The 16571-nt window shown below is 41.9% G+C and overlaps 1 protein-coding gene across 6 annotated transcripts in view; it reads right to left on the reverse strand.

Moving 5' to 3' along the window:
- Nucleotides 1-16571, reverse strand: part of KLHL13 (kelch like family member 13) — a 159019-nt gene that overhangs the window by 92365 nt on the left and 50083 nt on the right. For 4 of the 6 annotated variants that reach the window (XM_069065221.1, XM_069065219.1, XM_069065220.1 and 1 more), the window contains one exon: nucleotides 6742-6813. The exons of the other annotated variants lie outside the window; for them this stretch is intronic. In XM_069065221.1, coding sequence (XP_068921322.1) covers nucleotides 6742-6791 — 50 coding nt within the window. In that variant the 5' untranslated portion in view covers nucleotides 6792-6813. Of the gene's footprint in view, nucleotides 1-6741; nucleotides 6814-16571 lie in introns of those variants that run through there. 6 annotated transcript variants of the gene reach the window in all.

Here is a 16571-nt window from a genome sequence, read left to right on the forward strand (position 1 = left end):
CATTCCAACCTCACAACAACCCTGGGAGGTGGGTGTTCTTCTTCTTCTCATTTTACAGATGAGGAAACTGAGGCAAACAGAGGTGAAGTGACCTGCCCAGGGTGTCTGTGACCAGATTGGAATGCAGATCTTCCTGACTCCAGGCCTGGCCCTCTACCCACTGAGCCGCCTAGACTGCAGATAGACAATGCGAAATAGAGTCAGGAAGCTCTCAGTTCAAAGAAAGCTGCCTCTAACATTCCTGGCTGTGTGAACCTGAGCCCAGCCCTTAAGCTTTCAGTGTCTCCTTGTGATTCCCAAGCACTCTGTGTCGGAGCTGGTGGGACTTTGTACTTCACCGGGACTTCTCTGTTAAACACCACCCCCATCCACACCCTATAAAAAATGCTGAATCAATTGATGGATGCCTTGGGATGAGCCTGAACTCTGCCCAGGGAGGGTATGGGGGTGGGAAGGCAGCTACCCTGCTAGGCTGAAAGCTGCCCTAGCTGAAGCACTGCAGGGACCATGGCAAGGGGCAATGGGAAGCCTGCAGAACTTTGGGATGAAATAACAATGATACTCTACAGAGCCACAGGCTCCAAGCCATGGGTCTGCATTCCCCTCTCCAGTTATCCAAACACAACAGATCAGAGTTTACCTACTGCTGCTGGGTAAACAGCCCTAGAGAAACTCATCGTTATAGGCATCTCTGAGCCTCAGATTTTCTTTCTGATTCATTGTCCCAGTTTGACCTAAGCAAAGATAAACAGGAGACCACAAGCTTATGTAGTGGCGACAAATCCATCGACACTCATTTATAAAGGGTCACAGGAAGAAAGTGCTGAACAAAAGACCCCATTCAGTCACCCTCCTGAATGCCACAGAGAGGTGGACAGGCAAGCCCCCTAATCTTTGCTGGTTTTCTTCAGTCTCACATCCAGTCAGTCTTCTTGAGGGCCTGGCACCATGTCCCAACTGTTGGTTGTACCAAGCATTTTGGAAATCAATTTGGACTTCTGCAAATAAAGTGACTAAAGCATCCATACCCTTTGACCCAAAGATACTAAGCTTATATGCCAAGGTCACTGATAAGGAAAAAGTCTCCACACACAAAAACATTTATGGCAGTACTTTTTGAGATAGCAAAGAAGTAGAAACAAAGTAAAAGTCCAATGACTAAAGAACAAGAAAACAAATTGTGATCCATGAAAGTAACGGAATAATAGTATAATAACATTCCATCGCTTTCATATCCCACACTTTGTTCAACTATTTCCCAATCAATGAATATCATTTGATTGCAATTCTTTGCTACTAAAATAAAGTGATGCTAGAAATATTTTTAATATATAAGACCTTTTCCTCTATCTTTGCCCTTCTTGAGTTATACACCAGCAGTGGCTTCACAGAGTTAAAGGATATACATAGTTCAAAGATTTCTTAGCATAGTTCCAAATCACTTTTCAGAACTGTTGGACAAATTCATGGCTCTACCAAAAGTGTATCATTATACACCTATCTTTGCACACTCCCTCCAACATTTACCATTTGCATTCTTTTTCAACTTTCTCAATCTTATGAGAGTAAGCTGAAGCCACAGAGTTGTTCTAATTTACATTTCTTTTTTAGAGACTTGAGGCATTCTGTCATGATGTTGATAGCTTTCAGTGTTTCCAAACATTTGAGAAGACTTCCCACTTCCTGTCAAAGAAGAAACAATTTTAAAAGGAGAAATGAGGCAGAAATGTGGCTTATATTGACTATTTTAGCCTTCTATAAGAAAGAATGAGTATATTCATACAAAATATTTATAACAACTCTTTTTGTGGTGGCTAAGAATTGGAAATCGAGGAGATGTCCATCAATTGGGGAATGGTTGAACCGGTTGTGGTATAGGATTGTAATGTAGTACCATTGTGCTGTAAAAAATGACATGCAGGGAGGGCAGAGCCAAGATGGCAGAGTAGAAGCAGGACCTCCCCACTGCTCCAGCTTCCACCTTCCCCAATCCATGTAAAAAGGGGACTCTGAACAAACTTTGGAGCTGCAGGATCCACAAAACGACACAGAGAAGCTAACCTCCTGCTGAGGAGAGCCCAGCAGGCTGGCAGGAATCGGCCAGCACAGCACTCCTGGGAGCTGAGCCCAGGCCTGAGTGAGCCAGAGGTTTTAGCCCCAGGGCGGGTCTGACCAGCTGCCGGCCAGAGGGACTCCAGATCACCAGCAGCTGTGGCCATTTCCAGAATTATCAACACATAGATGCAAAGGACAAAGTGAGAGGTCAGTGCAATCTGGACTTTGGAACCCAGTAAGTGGGAGTGTGTGGCTTTTACCCCCGGGGCAAAAAGCCGCTGAGACGCCAGCACAGCCAGCCAGCCCCTCGTGGCAGCTTCAGCTCCTGGCCTGCAGAGTGTAGGGGGACCAAGCACCAGTCTGAGGGGTAATCGCTCTTGCTTTAACCTGCTTGGATCTGGATTGCAGTGTAGGGTGGAGGTCCTGGGGTGTGTGTCCAGCTTGTCAGAGTGTGTGGAGACCTCGAAGAGGGCACCCATCTAATACCTCCGGCAACTGAGAAAACCCCAGCATTTGGGACGAAAGCTCCCCTGTCTGGTGGCAGAGTCCTACTGTGGCAAAAAGCCCAGGGGTCAAGTGACTGAGGGGCGACATGACTAGGCAAAGGAAACAAAAAGACAGAAGATTCCAACATTAGACTTCTACTTTGAGGACAAAAAGGAGCAAAGCATAGAACAGAAGGAAGACAGTGAAGTCAGAACTCCTGCACCAAAAGCTTCAAAGGAAAATACAAGCTGGTTACAGGCCATAGAGGACCTTAAGAAGCAGAGAAGAGAAGTGGAGGAAAAATTGGGAAGAGAAATGAGAACGATGCAAGAAAATTACGAAATGAGAGTCAACAGCCTTACTGAGGAAAATAACACCTTAAAAAACAGACTAACTCAATTGGCAAAAGAGGCTCAAAAAGACAATGAGGAGAAGAATGCCTTAAAAAGATGAATTTGCCAGATGGAAAAACAATCTCAAAAGCTCAATGAGGAGAATCATTGCTTCAGAATTAGATTGGAGCAAATGGAAGCTAATGACTTTATGAGAAATCAAGATGCTGTTAAACAGATCCAAACAAATGAAAGAATGGAAGGCAATGTGAAATATCTCATGGGAAAAACCACTGACCTGGAAAACAGATCCAGGAGAAATCATTTAAAAATTATTGGACTACCTGAAAGCCATGACCAAACTAAGAACCTAGAAATCATCCTCCAGGAAGTTCTCAAGGAAAACTGCCCTGATGTTTTAGAACCAGAGGGCAAAATAGAGGTTGAAAGAATCCACCGATCACCTCCTGGAAAAGATCCCAAAAAGAAAACTCCTAGGAATATTATAGCCAGGTCCTGGAATTCCCAGATTAAGGAGAGAATATTACAAGCAGCCAGGAAGAAACAATTTAAATATTGTGGAAACACAATCAGGATAACCCAGAACCTGGCAGCTTCTACACTGAGGGATCGAAGGGCTTGGAATATGATATTCCGGAGGTCAAAGGAGCTGGGATTAAAACCAAGAGTCACCTAACCAGCAAAACCGAATATCATGTTTCAGGGGAAAATATGGTCATTCAGTGAAATAGAGGAATTTCAAGCATTCTTGCTGAAAAAACCAGAGTAGAATAGAAAATTTGACATTCAGATACAAGAAGCAAGAGAAGCATGAGAAGGTAAACAGGGAAAAGAAATCATAAGGAACTTATCAAAGTTGAACTTTTAACATTCCTACATGGAAAAACAATAACTGTAACTTCTGAAACCTTTCTCAGTAGTTGAAGGGAATAGAAATATATATATATATGAGGGTATATGGGCATATGAATGCATATGTAAATGTGTGTATATATGTTTACAGGTATACATAGATAGAAGGCACAGGACCAATTTAAGAGGAAGAGATGATACTTAAAAGGTGAAATTAAGAGGTGAGAAAGGAATATAATGAGAGGAGATGGGGAGAGACAGAATGGGGTAAACTATCTCATACAGAAGAGGCAAGGGAAAATGTTTACAATGGAGGGGAAGAATAGGAAGGCAAAAGGGAATGGGTCAACCTTATTCCCACTGAATTTGGCTTGAGGAGGGAATGAAGTACACACTAAATAGGGTATCTGACCCTCTGGAAGAGTAGGCGGGGAAGGGGATGAGAGGGGGGGATGATGGAAGGGAGGGCAGGCTGGGGGGGGGAGGGAAGTTGGAACACCCACTTTTGAAAAGGGAAGGGATCAAAGTAGAGAATAGAACAAGTGGGAGGTGGGACAGGAGGGAGGGAAATATAGTCAGTCTTTTACAATATATCTACTATGTTAATGTTTTGCATTAGCCACACATGTTCAACCTATACTGAACTGCTTATCTTCCCAGTAAGGGTGGGTGACAAGGGAGGGAGGGAATGAATCTGGAATTCAAAGTTTTAAAATCAAATATTCAAATATGTATGTGTGTATATATATATATATATATATATATGTATGTGTGTGTGTCTGTGTGTATGTATGTATGTATATATATTATTATCAATACTATTTTACATGTAATTGGGAAATAAGATATACAGGCACTGGGACATAGAGACTCACTGGAAAAGTCGAAAGGGGTATGGGAGAAAATATTGAAGAAAGCAGACTGGAGGAGGCCATATCCTGTGGGGCTTCTATTTTGGGGGGGAGGGGAGGGGAAAAATGGGGAGAAAATTTGTAACTCAAAATCTGGTGGAAATGAATGATGTAAATCAGAAGTTAATAAAGCATTTTGAAAAAATAAAATTAATACTTTAAAATTAAAAAAAAGAAATGACATGCAGGATGATTTCAGAAAAAACTGGAAAAACATGAACAGATGCAAAATGAATTGAGTAGAACCTGGTGAACATTGTACAAAATAACAGCAACTCTATATGATGAACAACTGTAAATGACTTAGCTATTCTCATTCATACAATGCTCCAAGACATGATAAAAAATGCTATCTACTTCCAGAGAAAGAACTGAAGTCTGGATGCAGACAGAAGCATACTATTTTTCACTTTTTTGATTCATTTGAATTTTCTTTCACAAAATGACTAATATGGAAATGTTTTACATGATTACACATGTATAACCTATATCAGATTGCTTACCATCTCAGGGAGGAAGGGAGGGAAGGATAAGAAATTGGGAACTCGAAACTTAAAAAAAGAATGTTAATAACAGTTTTATATGTAATTGGGGAAAATAAAATATTTAAAATGAAAAAAGAATGAGTTTGATAAATACAAAAGTACAGACTTATATGAGTTGATGCCGAATCCAATAAGCACAGCCGAGAAAGCCCTGTACACAGTAACTCCCACAATGAAAATAGAGAAAAATCCAAGTGAAGGTGGAAAAAGTACAAAGAACGCCAATGATGCCCAAGAAGAGCAATGATTAGACCCCCCCCAACTGGGTGTTCCCCAAGTGTGCTACATATTTTCAGACTTTTTTAATGAAATGATCAGCCATGTTGATTTCCCCCCTTTATTTTTGTCTTTAAAATATTTGTCATATAAGATGGATCTTGGAAAGGGAGAGAAATTATGGCAAGGTAAAAATACAAAATATATCAGTAAAACCTTAAAAACTTTCCCTTTGTGTTCGCATAATACATGTATCATCATTTTCAAAGATTCCTGTTAAATATTCAAAACACATTAAGATACCTCCCACCCTCAGACACACCCACATTTATATTTAAAAGACAATTTCAGTCCTTTGCTGTCTAAAAAGCGCCTCCTGAAAACACATTGTGGGGGGAGGTGCCCATCATGCATCACTTTGGCCCCCAAACACCATACCTTACAGTAACCCTGATACTAACAAGCTAATGAGTCTTTCCAATTTTCACCAGGGTGCTCTGTAGGAACAAGTCATGCAGTCAGTCATGGCCTGAGACCCCTCCCTAAGACTTTCCAGCCTAAGAAACAGTCAGAGCTTGAGCACTGTTCATAATCTTTTGAGGAACTATGGTCTCTTCCACATCAGGGTGAGGCATCCAAGGGGATTTCCACGCCACTTATATATGAGGCTTTTTCTAGGGAGTTGTTTTTTAACTCACATACTAGGGACAGCCTTGCTTTACAGAAAATTTTGCTGAAATGTCTAATTCTTGGCCAGGGATGCCAAGCTCTAAATGGCCTTGGATGGATGTGGGATCTCATCAGTGTGGCCATTCCCCCTATTCAATCATATTGCCGCCCAGTGATAGGTCCTGATCTGATGCCCTTCTTGCACATGTTTCAGCAATCTTCCAGAAAGTCAATTTCCCCAATGTCCTGGAGGCCTTTCTTTCTAGAGATAAAAGCAAGGCTCAGGCTGGCCATGGCATAACCAGCACAATATGAAACAAAGCTCTGCACTCTCCTGGCAGAGCTCTCTGAAGCCTCTAATCACCCACATGCTAGGAACCTGGAAGGAGTCGGCATTCATTAACATCACATGCCTCCGAAAAAGATACACCTGGATTATCTTGATGGAGATTTTTAAGCACAACCTCCCTCCATGTTAGTCCAACCACTCACACAACTATTTACTTGTATCCTTTATCCAATCATTTCAGCAAATCTTTATCGAGTCCCTCGTAACTACAAGGCTGGAGGAGGAGAAAGATTGTGCCTGGCATATAGTGAGTCCTTAATAAATCCTTTATCTCATTTCTAACGTAACTGCATTCAGAAACCTACCTTTCAATGAGCGCAGCTAGCAGCTCACCTCTATGGACTGAACAATCCATCACCTCACGTCGGGCAAGTGCCCTGTCAGAAAAAAAAGAAAAAACTGAACATCAAAATTAACCCAATTTAAAAGATCACAATGTTACCCTTACAATCTTATTTATACAATATGTAACTAAAAAGCAAACTTTTCTCTTTTTTAAAATTTATTTTTAGTTTTCAACATTCACTTTTATAAGTGGATTCCAAATTTTCCTCCTCCCCAAGACGGCACACAATCTAATACAGGCTATACATGTACAACCATATTAAGCATATTTCCACACTAGTCGTGTTGTAAATGAAGAATCAGAACAAAAGGGAAAAACCCATGAGAAGGAAAAACCAAAAATCAACAGAAGAAAGTGAAAATAGTCTGCTTTGATCTACATTCAGACTCCATGGTTCTTTCTCTGAATGTGGAAAGCATTTTCCATCATGAGTCTTTTGGAGCTGTCTTAGAAACTTGCATTGCTGAGAAGAGCTAAGTCTATCAAAGCTGGTCATCACACAATGTTTCTGTTACTGTGTACAATCTTCTGGTCCTGCTCACCTCACTCAGCATCAGTTCATGTAAGTTTTTCCAGATTTTTCTGAAATCCACCTGCTCCTCATTTCTTACAGCACAATAGTATTCCATTACATTCATATATCACAATGTGTTCAGCCATTCCCCAATTGATGGGCATCCCCTCAGTTTCCAGTTCTTAAGCAACATTATTCTCATGAAACCTATCATGTGATGAAAATAAATTTTTCTCTTATAAATTAATCAAAATATAAGAAAAAAAACAACCGTACAACCCAGGTTCACAGGCCAAATTGGCATCATGACTAACCTCCACAGCCCATCTCCCACTTCCACATTCTCCTCATTTCCACCCCTTCAAATCCCTATCTTCCTTCAAGGCTTTGTTCACATGTTGAGTCCTAGGAAAACACATTCCTATCTCCTTTAGTTACCAGAGTTTTCTTCCTTCTCAACTACCTTTCACATGCTTATCCATCACCAGAGAGATCCTAAGTCCCTTGAGTGCAGCCAGTGTTTTAGTTTTTTCTTTGCACAGCACGGGGCCTTACAAGTAATTGACACTTTTAATAAATCTCTATTGGGATTAAAGTGACTAAAATGGACTAAAATGACCCTGTCCTTTGGCCCAGAGATCCTACCACTAGGCATATGCCCCAAATAGGTCAATGGCCAAAGTAAAGGATCCATATTCCCCAAAATATTTCTGTCAGTATTTTTTAGTGGCAACAAAGAAGTAGAAACAAAGTAGATTCCTAGTGATCAATGAATGGGTGAAGAGGTTGTGGTACATGAATGTAATGGAATAATTATTATGCCATAAGAAACGATCAGTGTGATGAACACAGAAAAGTACTAGAAGACTTCTATCAACTGATGCAAGTGCTCCCCAAACTGAGGCTGCTGAATTGGCTTCTGGGGAAAATGACTCCCAATGTCTATGCCATTTCATTCAAAAGCTATTTTTTCAGGTTCTTCTTAAGTTACCTATTCTTCTTAAGCATGTATATTGTAGCAGACACAGGTTGAACCAAAACCAATTATCTATGCTTTCACACTGTTTTTTTTTGAGTGCCCTCCCACATTTGCTTGGGCCAACCAGGAAAATCTTTTAAAATTATCAGACTTGCAGTGTTCTCAGCTTTTTCCTCCCTAATACCAACTTCAACCACAGGATCCCCGTTGGACAAGAGCTCAGAGGTCACCTAGACCAACCCAGATATGACGAAGAGTCCCCTCTACAGCCCTCCCCCAACAAGAGACCACCCAGTCTTTGCCTGAGACTACCAGCCCCTTCAGGAGGCTGAATGTTTGCTGCATGGCTCCAATTGTGGAAAAGTTCTATTTTCAGTCTCACCCCAGCCCACCCAGTTGAGGCCTTGGCACCAAGACACCACCCACATGCACAAGATGTGATTATATTAAGAGAAAGCCAGAAGTGGAAAAGCCTCACAGCCCAGCCAGTCCCGGCCCTTTATTCCACAGAAGGGAAACATGAGCTCCTCAAAGAGGAAAAGACATTACCATGGCCACCCAGCAGCACATGGGAGGTAGAGACTGGAGTCCTAGAAGTCTTTGCACCACCAGGCCAGAGTTTCCTCCACTCCACCAACAGTGGAGTCAGTGTCAGCCCTCACCCTCATTCTACCCCACCACATTCCCAGATAAAAGCTGACCGAATGATCTGAAGAAGAAAACCCTGAGCAGGACAATATGGAGAAAAATGATCAATCAGTATGCTGCTAGAACTCAAATAAATTGGAGAAAGTCATCTGGAAATGAAAGTTACCAGGAAATTACAAAATATGTGAAGTTGACAAAATCACAACTTCAGTCTTCACGAAACAGTTGGTTTTATACAAATTCCTTTTTGTTTTCACTTTATAAAGTGCCCATAAACTCAACTGCTCTTAGGCTCCTGCCTAGCAAGGAGCTCCAACTTCCCGCTCTCCCAGCAAGAAGATAATGGCTCAGCCACTTCTGCCAGGAAAGAGCTTTTCCCCAGGGATAGGTCAGAAACTGGGAAGGTTGTAAGGACAGTTCTTTTTAAAAAGATGCAACCAGAAGAGCCAGTGCATGGCCCAATAGCCACAGGGGCCTGGACCACTGCCTCTACTGAAGTTTCCCAGAGGCCTCTAAGGCCTACCAGGAAAAAGATCAATCTTGGTCCCTAACAGTTAAGGCTTCATTCCACACTATCAAATGGTCTTGCTTCCTGGGGCTAGTGAGACAGAAGGCATCTGTCCTCTGTGTTCCAAGGTTCAAACTCTTTTCTAAGTGGGGTTATATCATGGTAATCATCTTAAGAAAATGGAGAAGAGCCAAACAAAGGAAATTTGCAAAGCTGTCTGAATAGCAAAATGCAATGAATGGCATCTTAGAAAATGCCAAGTGCTCCTGACCAATCCAGGGGCAGCACACCAGCCCCCCCCCCCCCCCCACACACACACACAGGCTCAGCCCATACCAAGGGCCCTGCTCTCCAGGGTTCTCCTTTGGGAGTGTTTCATTATCTAAGCACAAAGGAGTTCAAGCCCCAAGCACCCGGTAGGCAAATCAATTCACAACGAAGGGTTAGATCTCTCCAGAGTTAAAGAGGACAACAGGGTCAAGGGTAAAACACAAAAGTGGTTTGATTCACTAGATAAATTCAATAGGGCACTTGAAAGGAAAAGGCCAATGTTCAATTTACAACTGTACCCTTCCTCCCGTCCAAAAAATGTTGCCATGAACAGCTTGGTGATCCCCAATGTGGGGCAGAAAAGCATGTATGTTTTTTTCACCCCGGAGAAAACAAGTATAGACATTTGGACACAGAGAGATAAGGGACAGAAAGCACTGAGAACCTCAAGGTGTTTCATAAATAAAATAACTCTTTGTGTCTTTCCTTGGCATGTTGTATCATCATCTAACTAATTAGGAAACACAGGCCTGGAAGAGAAATTTCCAATAAAGCTCTACAGGGCAGTATCTTTTTATTTTCATCAATCAACATGGCATATCAATAGTTTACATTTGTGGATATTATATATACATACAGGGACATAAAATGGTAAACACACACACAAGGTAGCACATTCAGGTGTATGAAGTGCTGCACATATATCACATCTTGGGCCCAAAAAGTATTTTGAATTTAAATGGGATTAGAAACTGGACATGAGATTTAATTTTGTTCAGTTCTGTTCTACTCTTTGTGACCCCATGAACCCTAGCATGCCAGGCCCTTCTATCCTCCCTTATCTCCCAAAGTCTGCCCAAGCTCATGTTCATTGCTTCCATCTCATCCTCTGTCATTCCCTTTTCCATTTGCCTTCAATCTTTCCCAACATCAGAGGTTTTTTCCAGTGAGTCCTGTCTTCTCACTATGGAGTCCAAATATTTAAGCTTAAGCTCCAGTATTTGACCTTTTGGTGAATAGCTTGATTTAATCTCTTTTTAAGTATGGACTGATTTAATCTCCTTGCTGTCCAAGGGATTCTCAAAAGTATTCTCCAGTACCACAATTTGAAAGGGTCAATTCTGTGGCACTCGGCTTTCCTTAGCACAGAAAATTCCAGGTGTGGAATTTTCTCAATGAAGGTTGTCACCTTCTCTGCAACTTCTAGTGTTAGAGAGGTACCCAGAGCCCCATTTGCCCAGGGTCACATAGCCAGCCTTCTGCAGGCCTAGAAAGCTCTCCCCTACATCCCTTGGCCTCCCAGGATACCCCTTCTTCAATATGCAGCTCAGGTATCACCTTATGTGAGAAGCCTTTCCTGATTTTCCCAACCTCTAACACCCACCTACCTGCCTACCTTGTCCCATATATATATTTGTACTGATTTACTTCCTCTTCTTAACAGGCATTTCATTCATCGGACAGCTAACTGAAGTGCTACTTAACTCTATTTTTGACCAGAAGTGACCGGTGACTTTGACAGTATCAGCTGTTTGTGCCTGGGTCAATGGACAGAACAAAAGTCCAAATCAAGGACAAATGAGAAGAAAAGATCAAGGTGAGAAGACACAAGCAACCAGCTAAAGTCACCTAGGGCCTGCCCAAAACAAGAGATCAACAAAGTAAAGGCATCTGACTCCCACCATTTCTTGAGGCAGTTAACCAATGAAAAACAGTTGCCATGTTGAGGAGGCTTAACAACCTCCAAAATCTCCTCAGCTGGCAAACAGTATTCCTGGGCCCAAAGGCAGAAAAATAGCAGCCAAGGGCAGCAGGGAAACATGACTCTCTGGCTCAGTGAGTCTAGAAAATAAAAAGGCAAGTCTACCAAGTCTTTTATAAAATGGCAAAGGATGGTAGAAGCAAGAAAACTCCGTATGCCCCCTCCATAACCACCTCAAATACCTATTAAAAATGACTCTAAACAAATTTTAGGGCTACAGAACCCACAAAGTGACAAAGAGAAACAAAGCCACTGAAGACAGGCCAGCAGGCCAGCAGGAAGGGTCCACTGCATCAAGCTGGGAGCAAAGCCCAGCCCCAAAGACTAGTGAATTCCAAGGTTTTAGCCTCAGGGCAGCCACAACCAACCCCAGCTGGAGGGACTTCAGGAAAGTGGTTTCTGGCTGCTTCAGAGCTCCTGGCCTGCAGATTGTAGGGGGACCAAGCAACCAGTCTGAGGAGTATTCACTCTTGCTTTAACCTGCTTGGATCTGGATTGTTGTCTAGGGTGGAGGTCCTAGGGTGTGTGATCAGCTTGCCAGAGCATATGGAGGCTTCTGAGAGGGCACCAAAAATAATAGCTCCAGCAGCTGTGAAAACCCCAGAGATTTGGGACAGAGCTCTCCTTTCTGGTAGCAGAGTTCTCCTGTGGCAAAAAGCTCAAAAGTCAAGTAACTGAGTGGCAACATGAGCAGGCAAAGGAAGCAAAGCAAGCACAGCAGTCTGACTTTGGACTTCTTTTCTGGGGACAAAAAGGATCAAAGAATGGAATGGGAGGAAGACAACAAAGTCAGAACTCCTGCACCAAAAGCTTCCCAGAAAAATATGAACTGCTTACAGGCCATAGAGAAGCTTAATAAGGATTTTGAAAACCAAATAAGAGAAGTGGAAAAAAATTGGGAAGAAAAATGAGAATGATGCAAGGAAATCATGAAAACAGAGTCAACAACCTGACAATAACACCTTAAAAAATAGACTAACTCAAATGGCAAAAGAGGCTCTAACAGCCAAGGACGAGAAGAATGCCTTAAAAAACCAAATTTGCCAGATGGAAAAAGAATCTCAAAAGCTCACTGAAGAGAATCATTGCTTCAGAATTAGATTGGAGCAAATGGAAGCTAGTGACTTTATGAGAAACCAAGATACTATTGAACAGATCCAAACAAATGAAAAAATAGAAAGCAATGTGAAATATCTCACTGGAAAAACCACTGACCTGGAAAATAGATCCAAGAGAGACAATTTAAAAATTCTTGGACTACCTGAAAGCCATGATCAAAAAAAGGACCTAGAAATCATCCTTCAAGAAATTCTCAAGTTAAATTGCCCTGATGTTTTAGAACCAGAGGGCAAAATAGAGGTTGAAAGAATCCAATGATCACCTCCTGAAAAAGATCCCCAAAAGAAAACTCCTAGGAATATTATAGCCAGGTTCCACAATTCCCAGATCAAAGAGATAATATTACAAGCAGCCAGGAAGAAACAATTTGAATATTGTGGAAACACAATCAGGATAACACAGGATCTGGCAGCTTCTACACTGAGGGACCAAAGGGCTTGGAATATGATATTCCGGAGGTCAAAGGAGCTGGGATTAAAACCAAGAATCACCTACCCGGGGCAGCCAGGTAGCACAACGAGTAAGAGCACCAGCCCCAGAGTCAGGATGACCTGGGATCGAATCCGGGCTCTGATACTTAGCACCACACCCAGAAATAACTGGCCGTGTAACATTGAGCAAGTTACTTAACCCCAATTGTTTAAAAAAGAAAAAAAAAGAATCACCTACCCAGCAAAACTGAGTATTATGCTTTTGGGGAAAATAGGATTATTCAGTAGAATAGAGGACTTTTAAGCATTCTTGATGAAAAAACCAGAGCCGAATAGAAAATATGACATTCAGATACAAGAAACAAGAGAAGCATGAGAAGGTAAACAGGGAAAAGAAACCATAAAGAACTTATCAAAGTTGAACTATTAACATTCCTACATGGAAAAACAATAATTGTAATTTATAAAATTTTTATGAGTATAAGAATAGTTGAAGGGAATATAAATATATATATGTCTATATAGGAGAGTATCTGGGCATATGAATACATATGTGAACGTGTGTATATGTGTACAGGTATACATAGACAGAGGGCATAGGGCCAATTGAACAGGAAGGAATGATACTTAAAAGGTGAAATTTAGAGGTGAGAGAGGAAGATAATGAGAGGAGATGGGGTGAGACAGAATGGGATAAATTATCTTATATAAAAGAGGCAAGGGAAAATGGTGACAATGGAGGGGAAGAACAGGAAGGCAAAAGGGAATGGGTCAACTTAACTCTCATTGAATTTGGCTTAGGGAAGGAATGACATACACACTAAATAGGGTATCTCACCCTAGAAGAGAGTAAGGGAAAGAGGATGAGAGAGGAGATGATGGAAGGTACGGGCTGGGGGGGGGGAGGGAAGTTGGAAGCATCCACTTTTGAAAAGGGGCAGGGTCAAAGTAGAGAATAGAACAAGTGGGAGGTGGAATAGGAGGGAGGGAAATATAATCAGTCTTTCACAATATATTCACTATTGAAATGTTTTGCATAGCTACACATGTACAACCTATATTGAATTGCCTATCTTCTCAGTATGGGTGGATGACGAGGGAGGAAGGGAAAGAATCTGGAAATCAAAGTTTTAAAATCAAATGTTCTAAAATATATATATTATTTTTTAAATGCAACTTGGAAATAAGATATACAGGCACTGGGGTACAGAGATCCATCTTGCCCTACTGGAAAGTCAGAGGGGGGATGGGGGAAGATATGGGAGAGAGCAGATTGGGTGGGGGTATTCAGTGGGATCTCTGTTTTGGGGTGGTGGGTAGGGGAAAGACAGGGAGAAAATTTGTAACTCAAAATCTTGTGTAAATGAATTGATATAAACTAAAAATAAACACAAAATTTAATTAAAAAAAAACAAAGGCTAATGGAAGATTAAGAAATGGTATTATTACCACACCAAAAAAAAACCAGCAAAAGCAGTTGAGGTTGAGAGACAGAGAGACAGACACAGAAAGAAAGAGACAGAGAGACACAGAGCGACAGAGAAAGACAGAGAGACACAGAGTGACAGAGAAAGACAGAGAGACACAGAGCAACAGAGAAAGACAGAGAGACACAGAGTGACAGAGAAAGACAGAGAGACACAGAGTGACAGAGAAAGACAGAGAGGCAGAGAGAAAGAGGGGGAAAAAAGAGAAGAAGAGAAAGAAAGAGACAGAGAGAGAAGAGAATGCAATGAACTTGCCAAGAAACACAACTAAACGAGAGCCTCCTCAAGACTATCAGTGGGGGAAACTAGGAGGCAAAGAGATGTGGAACAGAATAGAGGCTTGTAAGGTTATTCTCCAGTGCTTCCTACACACACACACACACACACACACACACACACACACACACACACACGAGTATGTGACCTCTACCACTCTCCATACCTATATCTGTTGTACAGGGAGGAAGCAGGAACAAAGGCTCTTGGGAATTCCTGAGTGGCTAGACCTGACAAAATTATATGCAGAAGTCAATGCTTGAAACACAACAATAATGTCTTGGAGAAGCCTATTTTTCAGAGCTCTCAGAGAGGATGATTAAAAAAATAATGGAAAAGTTCAGAGATAGGTTTACTTTACCTCCTCCCCCAAAGGAAAGCAGACCAAAGCAGCAACCACTGACCCATAGGCCTACTTTGTCATCTCTATGAAATTATGAGGATGGTCTTGGCCAACCCAACTATACACAAGAGAAAAGTACAGGTAGCATGGCCACTGGCCACTGCTTTCCCTTTCATATCCTCATCTTATGGCGTTCTTATAAGGAACAAAGGAGATGATGTATGTAAAAGGTTCCAGAGAGCCTTAAAGCACCACAGAAGTGTCCACCTTGGTTATTATTATCACCATCTCACAAGTGTCTGCACCAGACCCCATCTTCACAGGCACACAACTAACTAAGAAGTAGAGAAAACATGAGATGCTGCTTCAGCTGTTGTGTGTAGGAGTTATCAAACATCCTTTAGTCCTATGGAACAAAGGACAGCTTCAAGGCCCTCCTCCAATGGGGGGGGTCCTCTTTTGTGACATGTGACAAGAATGGAAGCGTTCATTTATCCCAGATGTGACCATGGAGTTAATTTGGTTCAGTGATCCCCTCGGAGTCACCACCCATCCAAGCAGACAACAAGGAGATCACTGGGGTCAGGGAAAAGCTGTCCTGCACAGAGGGCAAGACAAAGAAGGACTCCCGACTGATTATGCTCCCATCCCCAGAGGACCCTGTGCCGATTGCATGAAGCCCTGAATACCACCAGCACCAATCTGGAGCACAGCTCTTAACCGTTTCTACATTGTGGACCCCTGGGCAAGCTTGTGAAGTCTGTTGAACACCAAACAATGTTTTTAAATGCATGCATTTAAATGCAGTAAATAAAAAACCTAGGATTACAAACCAACCATTCAGAAATAGAGTCATTACAGTATTTTTAAAAACAAGTTCACAGATCACAGCTTAAAACCCCTGACCTAGAAGAAGCAACAGCCATTCATGTTGAATGAAAAATGAACATTGTACTTGCACTTGGAATGACTGAAAGGGAAATCCTATGTCTGGACACTCCCTTAAATCCAAGGAGTTCTGAAGCAAACTTAATTAGCTATACTGATATCCAATTTAAGTTTATAAAAACCATTCCTAATATAAAGAGGTCAAAGCCAAGTGCATGTTGCTTAGCTTAGGGCTAGTTACAGTTTCTATGGGCATCCACAGGCACATGGTGGGCACACACTGCACACAGATGACCAATAAGCCAGACCAAGAATTGAGGAGGAAGAAAACATACAGACGGCCATATATGGAAAACTCTCATATATGGTGCTCTCAAGGACCCCATACTGGTCAGTGCCATGAACACCTAGTGTCTGATTGGCAATCTTCAGGTAAACCCAAACGGCAGCTGACTCAGAGGCAATGGGAAGGTGCATGGCAGGTATAAGGAGGCCCAAACATTGTACCAATTCCAGCTTGGGCAGGATGAGGGCATAAAGGTCATTCTTCAAGGAATGGGCCAG

This window comes from Petaurus breviceps, unplaced genomic scaffold (genome assembly GCF_028583685.1).
Source record: "Petaurus breviceps papuanus isolate PSGF00001 unplaced genomic scaffold, PetGlider_PUasm1.0 90681, whole genome shotgun sequence".
NCBI classification, from domain to species: domain Eukaryota; kingdom Metazoa; phylum Chordata; class Mammalia; order Diprotodontia; family Petauridae; genus Petaurus; species Petaurus breviceps.